Genomic DNA, 13826 nt, shown 5'->3' on the forward strand with positions numbered 1-13826 from the left:
GGAAGTCTGGCCTTTCCTGGCATTTGTGCTGATTCCCAGTGCCCGCAGGATTCCCTCGCTCTTCACCCTCAGCCTCACTTGCACCAAACTCCATACTGTCTCAGGTTTCCCCAAAAGAATTTGCCTCCATAGAGAAGCCTTGGGGAGAGTTACATCCTTACTAGTGACACTATAGGGATAACAAGGAGAAGCTGTCATCCCACCCCAGGGCAAACAGTTAAAAAAAAATCACCTCTCCATGATTGTTTTCCCTTGTAACTCCTTAAAGGACTGTTCTGCTCCTGAGGACCCCTAAGTACCTACCCACCTCCCACTCACACAAGGGCTCACCCTGAGGGTCCACCTCTCTTCTCCTCCAGGGCCCTGGCCAACCTAATGGTTTATATTCTTCTCCTGTATTTATTCAGAGTCACTTATTTCTCTCACTTGGTGCCCCAAGCGGCACACTTTACCCATCCCAGCTTGGAGAATGGGGAGATCTTCTCTGTAACGTAATCCAAACCCCCAAGAGCCGTGGGAATTAAATCCCGCAACATCTTCATTTTGTTTGAATTACACTTATAGTGAAGGAATCCTGATTTTCCATTCTACTTTCCACCTTTTCATTGAAGTCCCTGTTGAACTCTCAAGACTTTTAAAAGTGCAGTCATTTCATCAGTGGTAGACAGATAAGAGAGAGATGCTGATGTAGATTTACTTTTCACTTCCTGAGTTTTCACTAAAATCTCTATTAGTCTCTCAGCAATTCTTAAAAATGATAGATGATAGATGACAGATAGATACATACATAAGTTTATTTTTATCTCCCTTGTTCAGCAGGCATGTAATAGAGTTGAAATACTTACAATTTCATAATTAAGATTATAAGCTGCTGAAATTTGCCACTATATTTTTTGCTTTCTTTAACTGCGGGTTCTAATGAATCAGCCACAACCCGGGACATTCCCCACCTGGGGGAGTTGTCAGAGTTGACAGATCCTCTCTGGGGGTTTCCTTGGCAACAAGAGATTGCCTACAGCCATCTACCTGCAGACATCCTACCTTCCCTGCTCTCTTAGCTGCAGGGAGTCCTTCTGTTTAGGAAAGTCCCTCTGCGTTGTGATTCTGGCCTGATTCTGGTTCAGAGCAGCTCAAAAGGCTACAAGAATACCATATGTAAGATTGCACTTCTAACTTTGAGCGAAGATAAGCTCCAGAACAAGAATTTCAGGTGACAGAAGGGTTTATAAAAATAGTTGACCATGTGTATTCCTTTAAACTTCTAAGGTCATAATAGATTTTTTAAAAACACTGGGAAACTTTTACAGGTTAAAAGAGAGAGATATGATGGCATAATACAACATGTGATAACTCCTTTATTGGAAAACAGTGCTATAAAAAAGATATTATACATTGACAAAATTGAAGTAGAGCTTGTAATTATATTGAAATTCTGTATTAATAATCAATGTATTGAAAATGGTAATACTATTCATAAAAAAAGAGTATTTTTCCTTAGAAGTACACACTGTACTATTTTAGGGTTAAAAGGTCATTGATGTACATGATTTGCTATCACAAAGATGTTCAGTTTGAAGATAAATATGTACGTATTTAGAAAGAAAGCAAAGGGGAAAAATCTTAAAAATACGTGAATCTGAGTAAAGGATGTAGATGTGATTCCTATTACAACTCTGCACTTTTGAATTCCTTTCCAGAGATTTTTAAAAATGGCCCAGTGACTCTGTCCCTGACTTTGAGTGTTTGTGATGTGACTTCTTGCAGCCGCCGCGGTGGCAGGCACACGCCTGGGCCAGGACAGGCACACGGAAGGGATGAGGGCAGGAGGCGAGCACCAGCGGGTCTGCAGTCTGAAAAGTCTCTGAGCTGCTGTGAAAGGAGGGTGTTCGACACAGGTGTAACTCAAACAAAACGGTGTCCACCTGTCACTTCTGAAGGCGGTGGAAGAGGAGCAACAGGAAGAAACAAAGTAACAACAAGAAGAGCTTGACTTAGATTTCATGTATGTTGTTTTGTTTTCTGAAGAAAGAATCCACAGCTTTCTTCTGTGTGCATGTGTCATTTTTTAAAATTCAGTATGATTGACATACAAAAGAGCTGCATAAACTTAATTTACACTTTTTCATTTGTTTTAGAAAACTGTGTACCTGTGAAACTGTCATTAAATATACAATTTCATAACTATCACTTCTAGAAGGTGTGGATTCAGGTCCCTGAGGACTTGGATAAGGCCCCATGTTTGGGGCTTCTAGGGTTAGAGAAGATAAAATAAGAATGAGAAAAAGTAGCTGCAAAAGCCCCCAGAAGGACTCAGAACTCAGAGATTTGAATAAGCCTCATCTATAAATATATTCTCTGTTTTGATTGATTAGAAATACAAGAAATATAATTAGTCAAAAACCACTTTCTTCTAAATTCTGAAATACTTTGGGGACAGGTTCCATGCACTGGGGAGTAGACACTATGGTAATCTCTCTCCCTTTAAGAAAGTATTTCTTTTGGAACAAGTATATCTGCTGTTTGAAAACATGCAGCCAGTGTTCTTGAGCCCTTGATAGATGCCGGAGCAGTAGTCATGGTCAGTCAGGCTTGAGGCCTGGAACAATGGGCAGTCTGAGCAGTGATATGAGGAGACGTCACTGAAGGCGACCTTCACCGAGGTGAGGGCGGGGTTAGGGAAATCACCCAGGGAGAGTGCCATCTCCAAGGGCTAGCAGTGTGGGGGGAGCATAAGGCCGTGAGGCAAAGGACCCAGGGGAACTAGGACGCCCCACTCTTCCAGAGCCCCTGGAGTGGACTGCAGGCCAGGGTCAGGTGCCATGGCTGCCGCAGAGCGGCGGCTGAATGCAGGGCACAGTGGGTGATCTCCATCTGCCCAGACGCAGGGGAGCACGCAGCAGAGGTCCCTGACCCCAAGGAGTTGATTTTCTAGTGGAGAAGGGAGACAAAAAGCAAACACACAGTTTGAAGTTCAGTAGGAAGAAAAGCCAGGGGAGGGGAAGGGAAGGGGTGGAAGTGGGGTGCTGACGCCCCCAGGAGGTCATCTAGTAGAGGCTCTGAGAAACTCCTTGGGAGCGTAGGCTTGACTGGGAGGCCAATTCTGGGGCAGAGAGAGCAAGTGCCCAGGGGCGGGAGCGTGCTTGTGATGCTTAAGGTACATCAGCATTAAAAGGGGACTTGTTTTTCTGTTTACAACTGAATAAAGCACGAGGACTTACCAGTAAATATCACCACCTGGAAGCAGGGTTTCCTCTGAACCTATAAGAGCTACAAGGAACACAGAGCAAAGCAGAAGTGTTCTCAGATGCTGACACACCTTCCTGCATGTCTAAATATTTAGGGGAGTCCTACCTGCCTTTCTCGCTGCCTCACACTTTGCCCTTTCAAGGAGACGGCGAGCTGTGAAGTGGTAGCAGGGAAAATGCAGCTCCTGTCCTGGAGGGTCCCCAGGAATAAAACAAACAAATAAATAAAGGCAAGTTTTAAGAGAGGAGAGGATAATTAAATTGTAGAATAGGATATCCCAGAAAATCTGAAGTCCTCCTAGAAACTTTTAGAAAGTGGGCAAGAGATTTTCTGTCTAGGACAAGGCTGTATTAGACACTGGAGCTGAACCCAGTAGTGTTGAGAGGCAAAATTTAGGTGCCTAGAAAAATGTCTGTGAGCCAGGACAGGCTGTAAGCAGAATGGAAATGATGAGAAGGCAAGCCAGGACTGGGGGCTCATCTCTGACATTGCCACGGTCCTCTCTCTAGCCCAGTCCTGCAACATGATGGCCCCATCTGGGTACAGTCAACCAATCCTTACTCTTATTCCCTTTCCCTGTTCCCACTAATATTGAAGTATTACATGACAGCAGAGCAATGGCTAATATGTTGGCTGATAACAAAGGGCATGTTTACATTTTAGGGAGCAATTTAGAGAGCATCCTTCCCCGTCTTATTGCTGGTCAATTCCAGACCCCTCCCTGGACTCCCCACCCTGAGCCTAAGCTGTAAAGAAATGTGACACTTGGCTGGAAATAAATGAACACTTCCCTAAAGTAGTAACTGGTCTAAGACAGCCCAGGGTGTTCTGGACGAGGCAGGGCACTGGGCTCATAACCCAAGGACACTCATTCCAGCCACAGGAGCTCACAAAGTAGGAAATCAGGGACCAGCATCTTACCTACACATTTTTACTTTTAACTTCAGACTTAGCTATCCAATTAAGTGTTTTTATTTGGCAACACTGGCTGAATGAAAACAGGAGTCAAGATACCTCCAAGAGAAAAATGTTAGCACAGGCAATAAATTATGGTTGCCCAATCTCCTGGGTAAGATAAATTCTGTCTCCTATACAGACAATTTGGTGTACAATTTATTGTCCCCCACCCAGACAGACATATGGTTCCTCAGATCAGGGCATTGCTACCCTGCATGTAGGGTCCAAAGGAGTGGAGGGGAGGGGGCTTTGTCAGCAATGACCCTCGTTTTTCCTGTTCAAAGCCTATAGAAAAATCATAAATCCGTATTAAAGAAGTAGAAATAAAAGCACAGGGGCAGGGAAAGGACTCCTACGAAAAATCAAAAGGACTGTCAAGAGGGACGTCTCTCTACAAGGACTATTTGACTTCATCAGGGGATAAGGAGTGACAAGAAGAGGAATATTGCTCATGAAACAGTGACAGCACCCTAACCAGGCTGGATCAGACCCTGAGTCTATGACATATTGATCTCTCTCTGTGCTTTCCCCTAGACACTAATTGTTGACTGTGATCTAGGAGACCTTTGAAAGCTGCTGTAATGGGAAGAACACTCAAATGGGTGTCAGGAGACTGGGTGTGTCCTGATATTTCACTAATTAGCATGTGGCCTTGGGCAACTACTTAATCTTCCTATTTATACGATGATAGGAATGGACAAAATTAATTATTTAGAGTATAATTAACAGTGAAATTTCAATTCTAACCCATCTGTCATTGTAGGGTCCACAACTTTCTAAAGTACAAAGCTGTCTTTATTGTAGGGTTCAAGTTCATAGCATATTTATCATTCACTCACCCGCTTGTTCATCTACGCATCCAGTTAATAGCAGTGGAGCATGCAGTCAGTTAAAGAGTAAGGAAGCCCGTCTCCAATGCGCTCCAAATCCACATTTAAGCCTCTATCATTGTTGCTCTCTTCTGCTGCATTCATTCCTTAGGTAACCTAATCAGTTACCCAGGTTCCCAAGGGAAAAACAGAGACAAATTCAGTATTATAATTAATTGTTTGGTTATCAAATCCATTCCCATCTTACTCACAACCCTGCAAGACCCGAAATACAGAGATTTCCTCTTGTAGGGTGCTCAGAAATTTCTTTTTTATCCTCCCAAGCTGCCTCTTCATTAATTTTGACAAAGACCACAATTAAGAAACATAGTCACTCTGGTTTTGGCAAAAATGGAATAACAAGAAACAAATTTAACCTCCTGCCATAAACAACTGAACAAAATACATGAAACAAGTGTTCTGAGACATTGGGTCACAGTTATTGCAGAGCACTGGTGGCTGAGAGCACAGAAGTGCCTGTGATGAGCCTGAGGCTGGCACTGCAGTTCTGTCTGGAAAGGATTTCAATATTCAGTGGAGGAGGGGAAATCCAAACAGAGTCTATTGGCCCCACTGAGTTGAAAAGGCAGATATGAGTCCTAGAGAGGTAGATTCATCCAGAACTCATAGAGCTCCAGAAATCTGCATGGAATACCCTTGAGACTTTGTTGAGTACCAGATGCGAGTGTTTAGAATGAATCTCCACAAAGATGGCAAAAGATGACCGTGGAGTTATAGGCTGAAAATTCCCTGAGTTCTTAAGAGTAGGAAGAAGTTCGATTCTGTCTTCGTCAACTTGGGCTGCCGTAACAAACCATCACAGACCGGGTGGCTTAAACAACATTTATTTCTCACAGTTCTGGAGGCCAGGAGGTCCAGCATCATGGCACCAGCAGAAGTTATACCTTGTGACGGCCCACGTTTTGGTTTGTGGACAGCTGTCTTCTCATTGTATCTTCACATGGTGGAGAGGAGAGAAGAGAGAGAGAGAGGAAGCAGGTTCTCTCGTGTCTGTTCTTTGAAGGGCACTAACCTCATCATGAGGACCCACCCTCATGACCTAATTACCTACCAAAGGCCCTGCCTACAAATACCGTCACATTATAAGTTAAGGCTTCAAAATATAGCATGCAGTCCACAACAATCCCAAACACTCACAGTGAAGAGTCTTCAGTAGACACTCCACGTCCTGTGAAACACTGATATTCAGTGGAGATGACAGAGGAGACATAACTTAGTAGTAGGACTGAACTTTCCCCAGAGTAAAGGTTATTGTAGACCCATCCGAGGGAAGCTTAATGCAGGCCTCAAACCAAACTAACCTACAAGTGACTAACTGCCTGTAAAACTAAGTCTACCTTTCTTGAAAGGACAACAATAAGTCAGAGCACTTACAATGTAGCATATGATATATTCAGCACCCAATCAAAAATTACTAACCATGCAAAAAAGCAGGCAAATGTGACATAGGAAGAAAAGAACAAGAAGACTACAGACTCTCTCTTATAGAGAGAAATGCAAAAACCCTCAACAAAATAGTAGGAAAACAAATCTGGGAAGATATAAGAAGGATTGTTAGCCATGATCAAGTGAGATTATCCCCAGTTATACAAGGAAGATTTGACATCTGAAAATTAATCAATGTAATATACCATATGAATAAAACAAAGATAAAAAAGAAAAATGTATCATCATCTCCATAGATGCAGAAAAAGTATATGAAAAATCTAACACTCTTTTATGATAAAAACAATCAACCAACTAGAAATGGAATGGAACTTGTTCAACTTGATAAAGGTCTCTACGAAAACACTACAGGGAATATCATACTAAATGATTAAAGACTAATGCTTTCCCCTGAGATCAGGAAAAAGTCAAGGATGTCTGTTTTCTCCACTGCTATTCAATATTGTACTGGAAGTTCTAACCATGGCAGTTAGGGTCAGTGAGGGAGAATAAAAGGCATATAGATTGTAAAGGCAGAAACAAAACTCTTTGTAGATGACATGATCTTATATGTTGAAAATCCTTAGAACTCCACTAAAAGAAGCTATTCTAATTAAAAAATGAGTTCAGAAAGGTTGCTATATGAAAGATCAATATACAAAATCAATTGTATTTCTATACACTAGGAAATGAAAATTTCAAAAATAACAATGAAGAAAATAATTTCATTTGCAATAACATCAAAAAAATAAAATACTTAGAATGAATTTAACTATATTTAACAAAAGAAGTGCAAGATTTGTACCCTGAAAATTGTTGAAAGAAATTAAAGACCTGAATAAATGGAAAGTCATCCCATGTTCATGGATCTGTGAACTCACTTCTGTTAAGATGGTAATAAACCCCACATTGCTCTACAGGTTTGATGCAATCCCTGTCAACATCTCGGCTAGCTTCTTTGCAGAAATTGAGAAGCTGATCCTTAAAATTTATATAGAGGTGAAGGAAATCCAGAATAACCATAAGAATCTGGAGAAAAAAGGGCAAATTTGGAAAAGCCACACTTCCTGTACTATCAGATCTAAAATCCATGTGCTGCCTTGCCGTCTGGAGCCCCACAGAGCCCCACGAGTGCCTTGCTGCTGCCAGGTGTGTCCCCCAACCCAGCAGGAAAGGGTCTCCACTTCAGTTCCTCCATCAGCTGGACCAGTTGGACCCCACAAGCTCTTTAACCTGACAGATTTGAGTTCCCTGCCAGTCCATGAAATTATTGAAGCAAATTAATCTCATCCTCCAGTGGGAAACAGGGGCCACTCCACCCGGGGGTCACTGCAAAGCCTGCCTCCCATGGCCGTTGTTGGTTCACTCTTCTCCCAAGTGCAACCCCCACGTGTCCTTACAGTTTTGAGTATATATGACTAATAAACTGCTGCCAATCTCAACCATCCAGTGTTGGGTATCACATGTTTATCCACCTCATACTTTAGGGTAGCAGATTCCCCTTCCTTGACAGAGTGAATAGGATAGTCCCAATTCAGAACTGATTATAGAGGTAATCAGAACACCTCCCAATTATAAAACTTGTTCCAAAGCTATAACAATCAAGATTATGTGATACTAGCATAAGAATAAACAGGTGTATCAATGTAATAAAATTGAGAATCTAGAAATAAACCCTTATACTCATAGTCGGTTGATTTTCAACAGTAGTGCCAACACAATTCAATTCAGAGAGAGTAATCATTTTAATGAATGGTACTAGGACAACTGGATATCCACATGCAAAAGAATTCAAGAAGTTGGACCCTCCCTTGGATGCCTGCCTTCCTACAAGGAGCATGGCGACTGCCAGCCCTGCCAGAGAGGATGAGGATGGAATACGAAAGTGGGAGGAGAAAGAGGAGACAGCTGCCGTGTGGGTGTCAAGGGGAGAGGAGGCCACTGAGGAAGAAGGCCCAGGGTGAGGGCCCTGCGGGAGCCAAGCTGGAGTTGCACCCTCTGCTGAACAGGTGGGCTCTGTGGTTCTTCAAGAATGACCGCAGCTGGGCCTGGGAGGACAGTTTGCATCTGGTCACCAAGTCTGACACTGTGGAGGACTTCTGGGCGATGTACAGTCACATCCAGTTGGCCAGTAAGCTTTCCTCCAGCTGTGACTACGCCCTGTTTAAGGATGGCATCGAGCCCATGTGGGAAGATAGCAGAAATAAGAGAGGTGGCCGCTGGCTGGTCAGCCTCACCAAGCAGCAGTGCCACAGTGAGCTGGACTGCCTGTGGCTGGAGACTCTGCTGCGTCTGATCGTGGAGAGCTTTGAGGAGCACAGCCGGGGCTGTCATCAACATCCGAGCCAAGGGGACAAGACTGCCGTATGGACAAGGGCAGCAGAGAACCAGGAGGGTGTGTTGCACACCGGGCGTGTCTACAAGGAGCGCCTGGGCCTCTCCACAAAGATGGTGACTGGGTCCCAGGCCCACGCAGACACAGCCACCAAGAGCAACTCTCTTGCCAAGAACAAGTTTGTGATGTGAGGGGCCCTTGATGTGACTCCCCCTGAGTTAAGCGCCCCTGAGTCTCTCCCTGCTGGGTGTGTAGGGAGGTTCTGGGCTGCACTGCAGATGTTGGGCAAGATTGGGGGACAGATAACCCAGCTTTCCCCTCTCCTGGAGGAATGTGACCGCTCTGTAACAAGAGTTGGGGTCTAAGCCTAGGGTCAGCTCTGTGGTGGTAGTGGGGTCAGCCTGAGGACCCAGGGCAGAGGAAAGGTGGAGGAAACCCCTGGATTCCCTTGTTTCATCCCTGGGTTTGTTTGTTTGTTTTATTGGTTCTCCCATTCAAAAATCTGTTTTTTCAAGTGTGAAATATTTCTTCTGATCTTAAAATCTACAGAACAAATGTATTTAGCTAGGCAAAATTAGTATTTCCCACTTCCTAAGGATTTTGGTGAGACCTTGTATGATAAATCTATAAAATGTGCAGTATTTGTAAATTTTGCAAATTGGAGTTCAAATGGAAGCTTCTTGCACTTAGTTCCTCAAGTTCCCGTCTTTAACATTGTAAAGTATAAATTGTGATCTCACCTGCCTTCATTTAAGAACAATCCACAGTCAATTACAATGTAAAGTAATATTTTTATTACTGTTTTCAACAAGACTGCTTAGGGTGAGGGTGGAGGTGCAAGGGAGGGACGGGCACAATCTGACATTGGCACTGGGATACATTTAACATCAACAAAACTTTTTTTAAAAGAGAAATTTTACATCTAATTGAATGCTTTTTTTCACTTGGTAGCAACATTCAGGCAACCCATAACAGAAAGAAAGAAAGAGAGAGAGAGAGGGAGGGAGAGAGGGAGAGAGAAGAAAAGAGAAAAAAAGGCAGAAGACAGCAGAAAGGAAATGCGGAGAAACTACTATACATTGATTTGAAAATGTACTTTGGGTTTCACTTTGTGGTGGCAAAGCCCGATTGCTTCTTTTGTGTGATCTTTTTTTTTTTTTTAGTATTTTTTTAATTTTGTTATTAATCTACAATTACATGAAGAACATTTTGTGTGATCTTTTAAATTCACATTGTTTGGAAGAAAACGATGACTTTTGTGCAACAATGTGATTTTTGCTTGTTTGGTTGGTTTGCTCTCCGTTTGCTTGTTCATTAGTTAAAGTCTTCTGCCTGGTTCCTGTTTCTTTCAGGTGGCTTACATAAAAGTTTGTGTCCGGAGTTTCCGCTGTCGGTCGCTGGGTTGTGTGTGTCGTGTGCCTGAGAGCATTCCCGTTTGTGTCGCTTTTCAAGCAGTGCCCAGCACCCTATAGTTTGTCCACGCTTTGGGGATTGGTGAGAATTTCCCTGGCCAACCTCCAGGTCGGCTTGGCAGCGCTCTGCAGAGCCGAATGGGGCTTGCCCTGGAAGAGGTCGAGGTTGGGCAGAAAGTAGTGAGGGCAGCGGCGGCAAAGCAGGCAGGAGCTGAGCTGCAGCAGGATGCCGTTGAGCCGGTCGCCGAGACACGCCTCGTCCCAGTCGGCTTCCCGCGGGTGTTCCTCGCACTCTTAGAGCAGCAGCGCCTTCATGTGGCAGTTATTGGGCGGCTGGCCTGGCAGCTCCAGGTGGCGGTCCCGCAGCGTCCTCAGCACTGAGAGACACTTGTTTTGGCAGGCGCCCATTAGCAGGCGGTTCTCAGCCTCCCCGAATTGCAGCACCCAGACATCGCTCTCCGCAGAGCCCTGCTTGCCGGTTAGCGAGTAGCACTCCTTCGAGAGCAAGTTGAACCCTTCGGCCTTGACCTCCGCTACCCGGTTGGGGCCGGGCCAGGGGATGTGGGGCATATACAAAAAATAACTCCAATGAATCAAAGACCCAGTGCAAGAGCAAAAGCTAGAAAATCCTTAGGGAAAACATTGATATTAATCTTCATGACTTTGCATTAGGCAAAGTCATGGTTTCTTAGATATGACACCAAAAGCACAAGTAACCAAAGAAAAACTAAATTGAACTTCATCAAAATTTTTAAATTTAAATTTAAGAATTTAAAGGACACTAGGAAGAGAGTGTAAAGACAGTCCATCAAATAGGAGAAATACTTGTAATTCATATATCTGATAAGTGAGTTGTATCCAGGCTACATAAGGAATGTTTATCACTCAATAATAAAAAGGCAAAAAGCAGAAACAATTTAAAGACAAACAAAGCACCTGAATAGACATTTCTCCAGAGAGGGTATAGAAGAAGCCAATAAACACATGAAAAGATACTCAGTATCTTTAGTCATTAGGGACATGCAAATCAAAACCACAATGTGTCATCCTAAGATAACTGTAGTTTAACAAACACAGACAACGTAAGTGTTGATAAAGAGAAACTGGAAACACTGAAAATATCAAAGATTGAAATCCTCTTACATTGCTAGTGGGACTATAAAGTGATACAGTGTCATGAAAAAGAGTTTGACAGTTCTTCAAATTGTTGTAATTACTATGTGATACAGAAATATATATATATATATATATGTATGTAAAATGTGTAGCGAAATGTTCATAGAGACATTAGTTATAATAGCCAAAAAGTAGAGACAATGCAAATGTCCATCAACTGATACATGGCTAAACAAATAGTGAAATAAGAATACACTGAAATATTATTTAGCAATACAAATGCATGAAATACAGATACATGCTACAAAATGGATGAACCCTGAAAATAACCCTATGTAAAAGAAGCCAGTCACAGAAGTCCAGTTATGCGAAATAATCAGAATAAGCACATTGTAAGACAGAAACTAGATTACTGGTTGCCAGGACCTGACAGGAGGGAATATGGGGACTGAACAGCAGTGGCATGTGATTCTTTCTGGGGTGATGAAAATATTCTGGAATTCTGGCAGATAGAATTTGCTAAATTCTCTGCACATACTAAAAACCACTGAATTGTACAGTTCAAATGGATAAATTTTATAAAATGAATTATATTCCAATAAAGCTCTTAAAAATGATACAGAAATACAAAGACCTAATGTAGCCAAAACAATCTTAAAAATGGAAAGCAAAAATGGATACCTTATATGTCCTGATTTTAAGACCCATTTAAGCCTACAGTGATCAAAACAGTGTGGTACTGGTCAATGAAATACAATATGGTCCAGAATAGACATATTGTCAGATGTTTTTACAAAGGTGCTAAGATAATTCAATGGGTATAGTCATTTCCACAAATTGTGATATAAAAATTGGATACCTACATGCAAAAATAAACAAACAACATGCTTTTACCTTTATCTCACACTATATAAAAACAAGTAAAAGTGGTGAGTCATAGACTCAAATTTAAGAGTTATACAACTTCTGGTAGAAAACAGAGGAGAAAATTTTTGTGATCTTTGGTTAAGCAAAGATTTCTCAAATATGTATGAACTATAAATACAAATTTTGATGAAGTGGACTTCATAGAAGTTAAAACTTTTGCTCCTTCAAAGACATTATTAAGAAAAGAAGCAGTAAGACACAGACTGGGTAAAAATATTTGAAAAACACATACTTGAGTTCTGGAGTGGAAAAAAAGATGGTACAGTAGGAAAACAAAGAGGAAACCTCCTCCCACACATAACCAAGGGAACAACTACAGCAAATTTGACTAACCTGCACATGAAGACTGCAGAACAGATTACCTACACCTGGTAAAAAAGAGAAGACTACACAGAAAAGGGTAAAGTGGCAGAGCCATGAGCAATTGGGACCCAAGTCCTTCTCCCATCCCAGCCCACAAACAGAAGGGACAGGAATGGAGTGGGGAAGGGATAAGCACCCAGCAATTCTGCACACCTGGCCCTGGAGATCTGCTCTGGAAAAAAAGTCCTCATTGCCTTGGGCTTGGGGATTAATGGGGCTGGACACCAGGGAGATTTGGAGCACTCTGAGAGGCTGAGATTTCTGGTGCTTATGGAGGACAGGCATGCTCCATCAGTTCTGCCAAGACCCAACACAGAGGTAGCAGCCTTAAAGATTTATCAACAGTGGGAAGGGTGCAAGAGAAGTGAGGGCTGGACAGAGCTCTTACCCCAGGAGAAAAGGCAGGTAGACAATGCTTCCTCAGCTCTCCCTCAGCCCAAATGGTTGGTGCTCACGAGAGTGCCAAATGCTACCCCTCCATCACTGGCACCTTAGCCCTGAGGTGCTTCCTTGAACACCCACCCACCTACTCGGCCTGCATGGTCCAGCAGCATCAGACTTTGCTGCCTGGAAGGCAGAGGGAGGCTTTCCTAGCTTTCTTGCCCTTTCTCAGCCCAAATGCATCTGCACAGCTTACAAAGGGCTAGGTGAGGGAAAATGCCACCTGCTCTTGGACTGAGATCAGCCACTTCCAGAAGATAAGCACAAAGGTGGCCCTGCCCATAGCCCACCAACAGCAACTGGGGTTCCACTGGAAAGGAAAACCAAGCACTAGAGAGTAAAGAGTCTTGAGCTTTTGAACACCACAGGACACCTTCTTCATAAAGTCATTACTCTCTAGACCAGGAAGCATAGTGGATCAATCTAATACAAAGGAAGAAACACAGAAACCCTGAAAAAATGAGGAACCAGAGGAATATGTTCTAAACAAAAGTACAGGATAAAACAACAAAAAGAGGGCTAAATGAAATAGAGATCACCAAACTTTTGATACATATTTCAAAGTAACAGTTACAATATGCTCACTGATGTGCTGAAAAGTATTGACTACCTTAGCGAGGACTTCAACAAATAGATAGAAGAGTTGAAGAGCCACTGAAAGCTGAACAATACAGTAACTGGAATGAAAAATACAATGGAAGGAATGAATAATAG

General features: G+C 42.7%; 1 protein-coding gene across 1 annotated transcript; it reads left to right on the plus strand.

Moving 5' to 3' along the window:
* Nucleotides 1–8379: 8379 nt before the first annotated feature.
* LOC108388478 (eukaryotic translation initiation factor 4E type 1B-like) lies at nucleotides 8380–9551 on the plus strand. Its single transcript, XM_017646972.3, has one exon. The coding sequence runs from the start codon at nucleotides 8385–8387 to the stop codon at nucleotides 9042–9044; it is 660 nt and encodes a 219-aa protein (XP_017502461.3). The 5' UTR covers nucleotides 8380–8384; the 3' UTR covers nucleotides 9045–9551.
* Nucleotides 9552–13826: the final 4275 nt, after the last annotated feature.

Source organism: Manis javanica, chromosome 6, assembly GCF_040802235.1.
Source record: "Manis javanica isolate MJ-LG chromosome 6, MJ_LKY, whole genome shotgun sequence".
Lineage (NCBI taxonomy): Eukaryota > Metazoa > Chordata > Mammalia > Pholidota > Manidae > Manis > Manis javanica.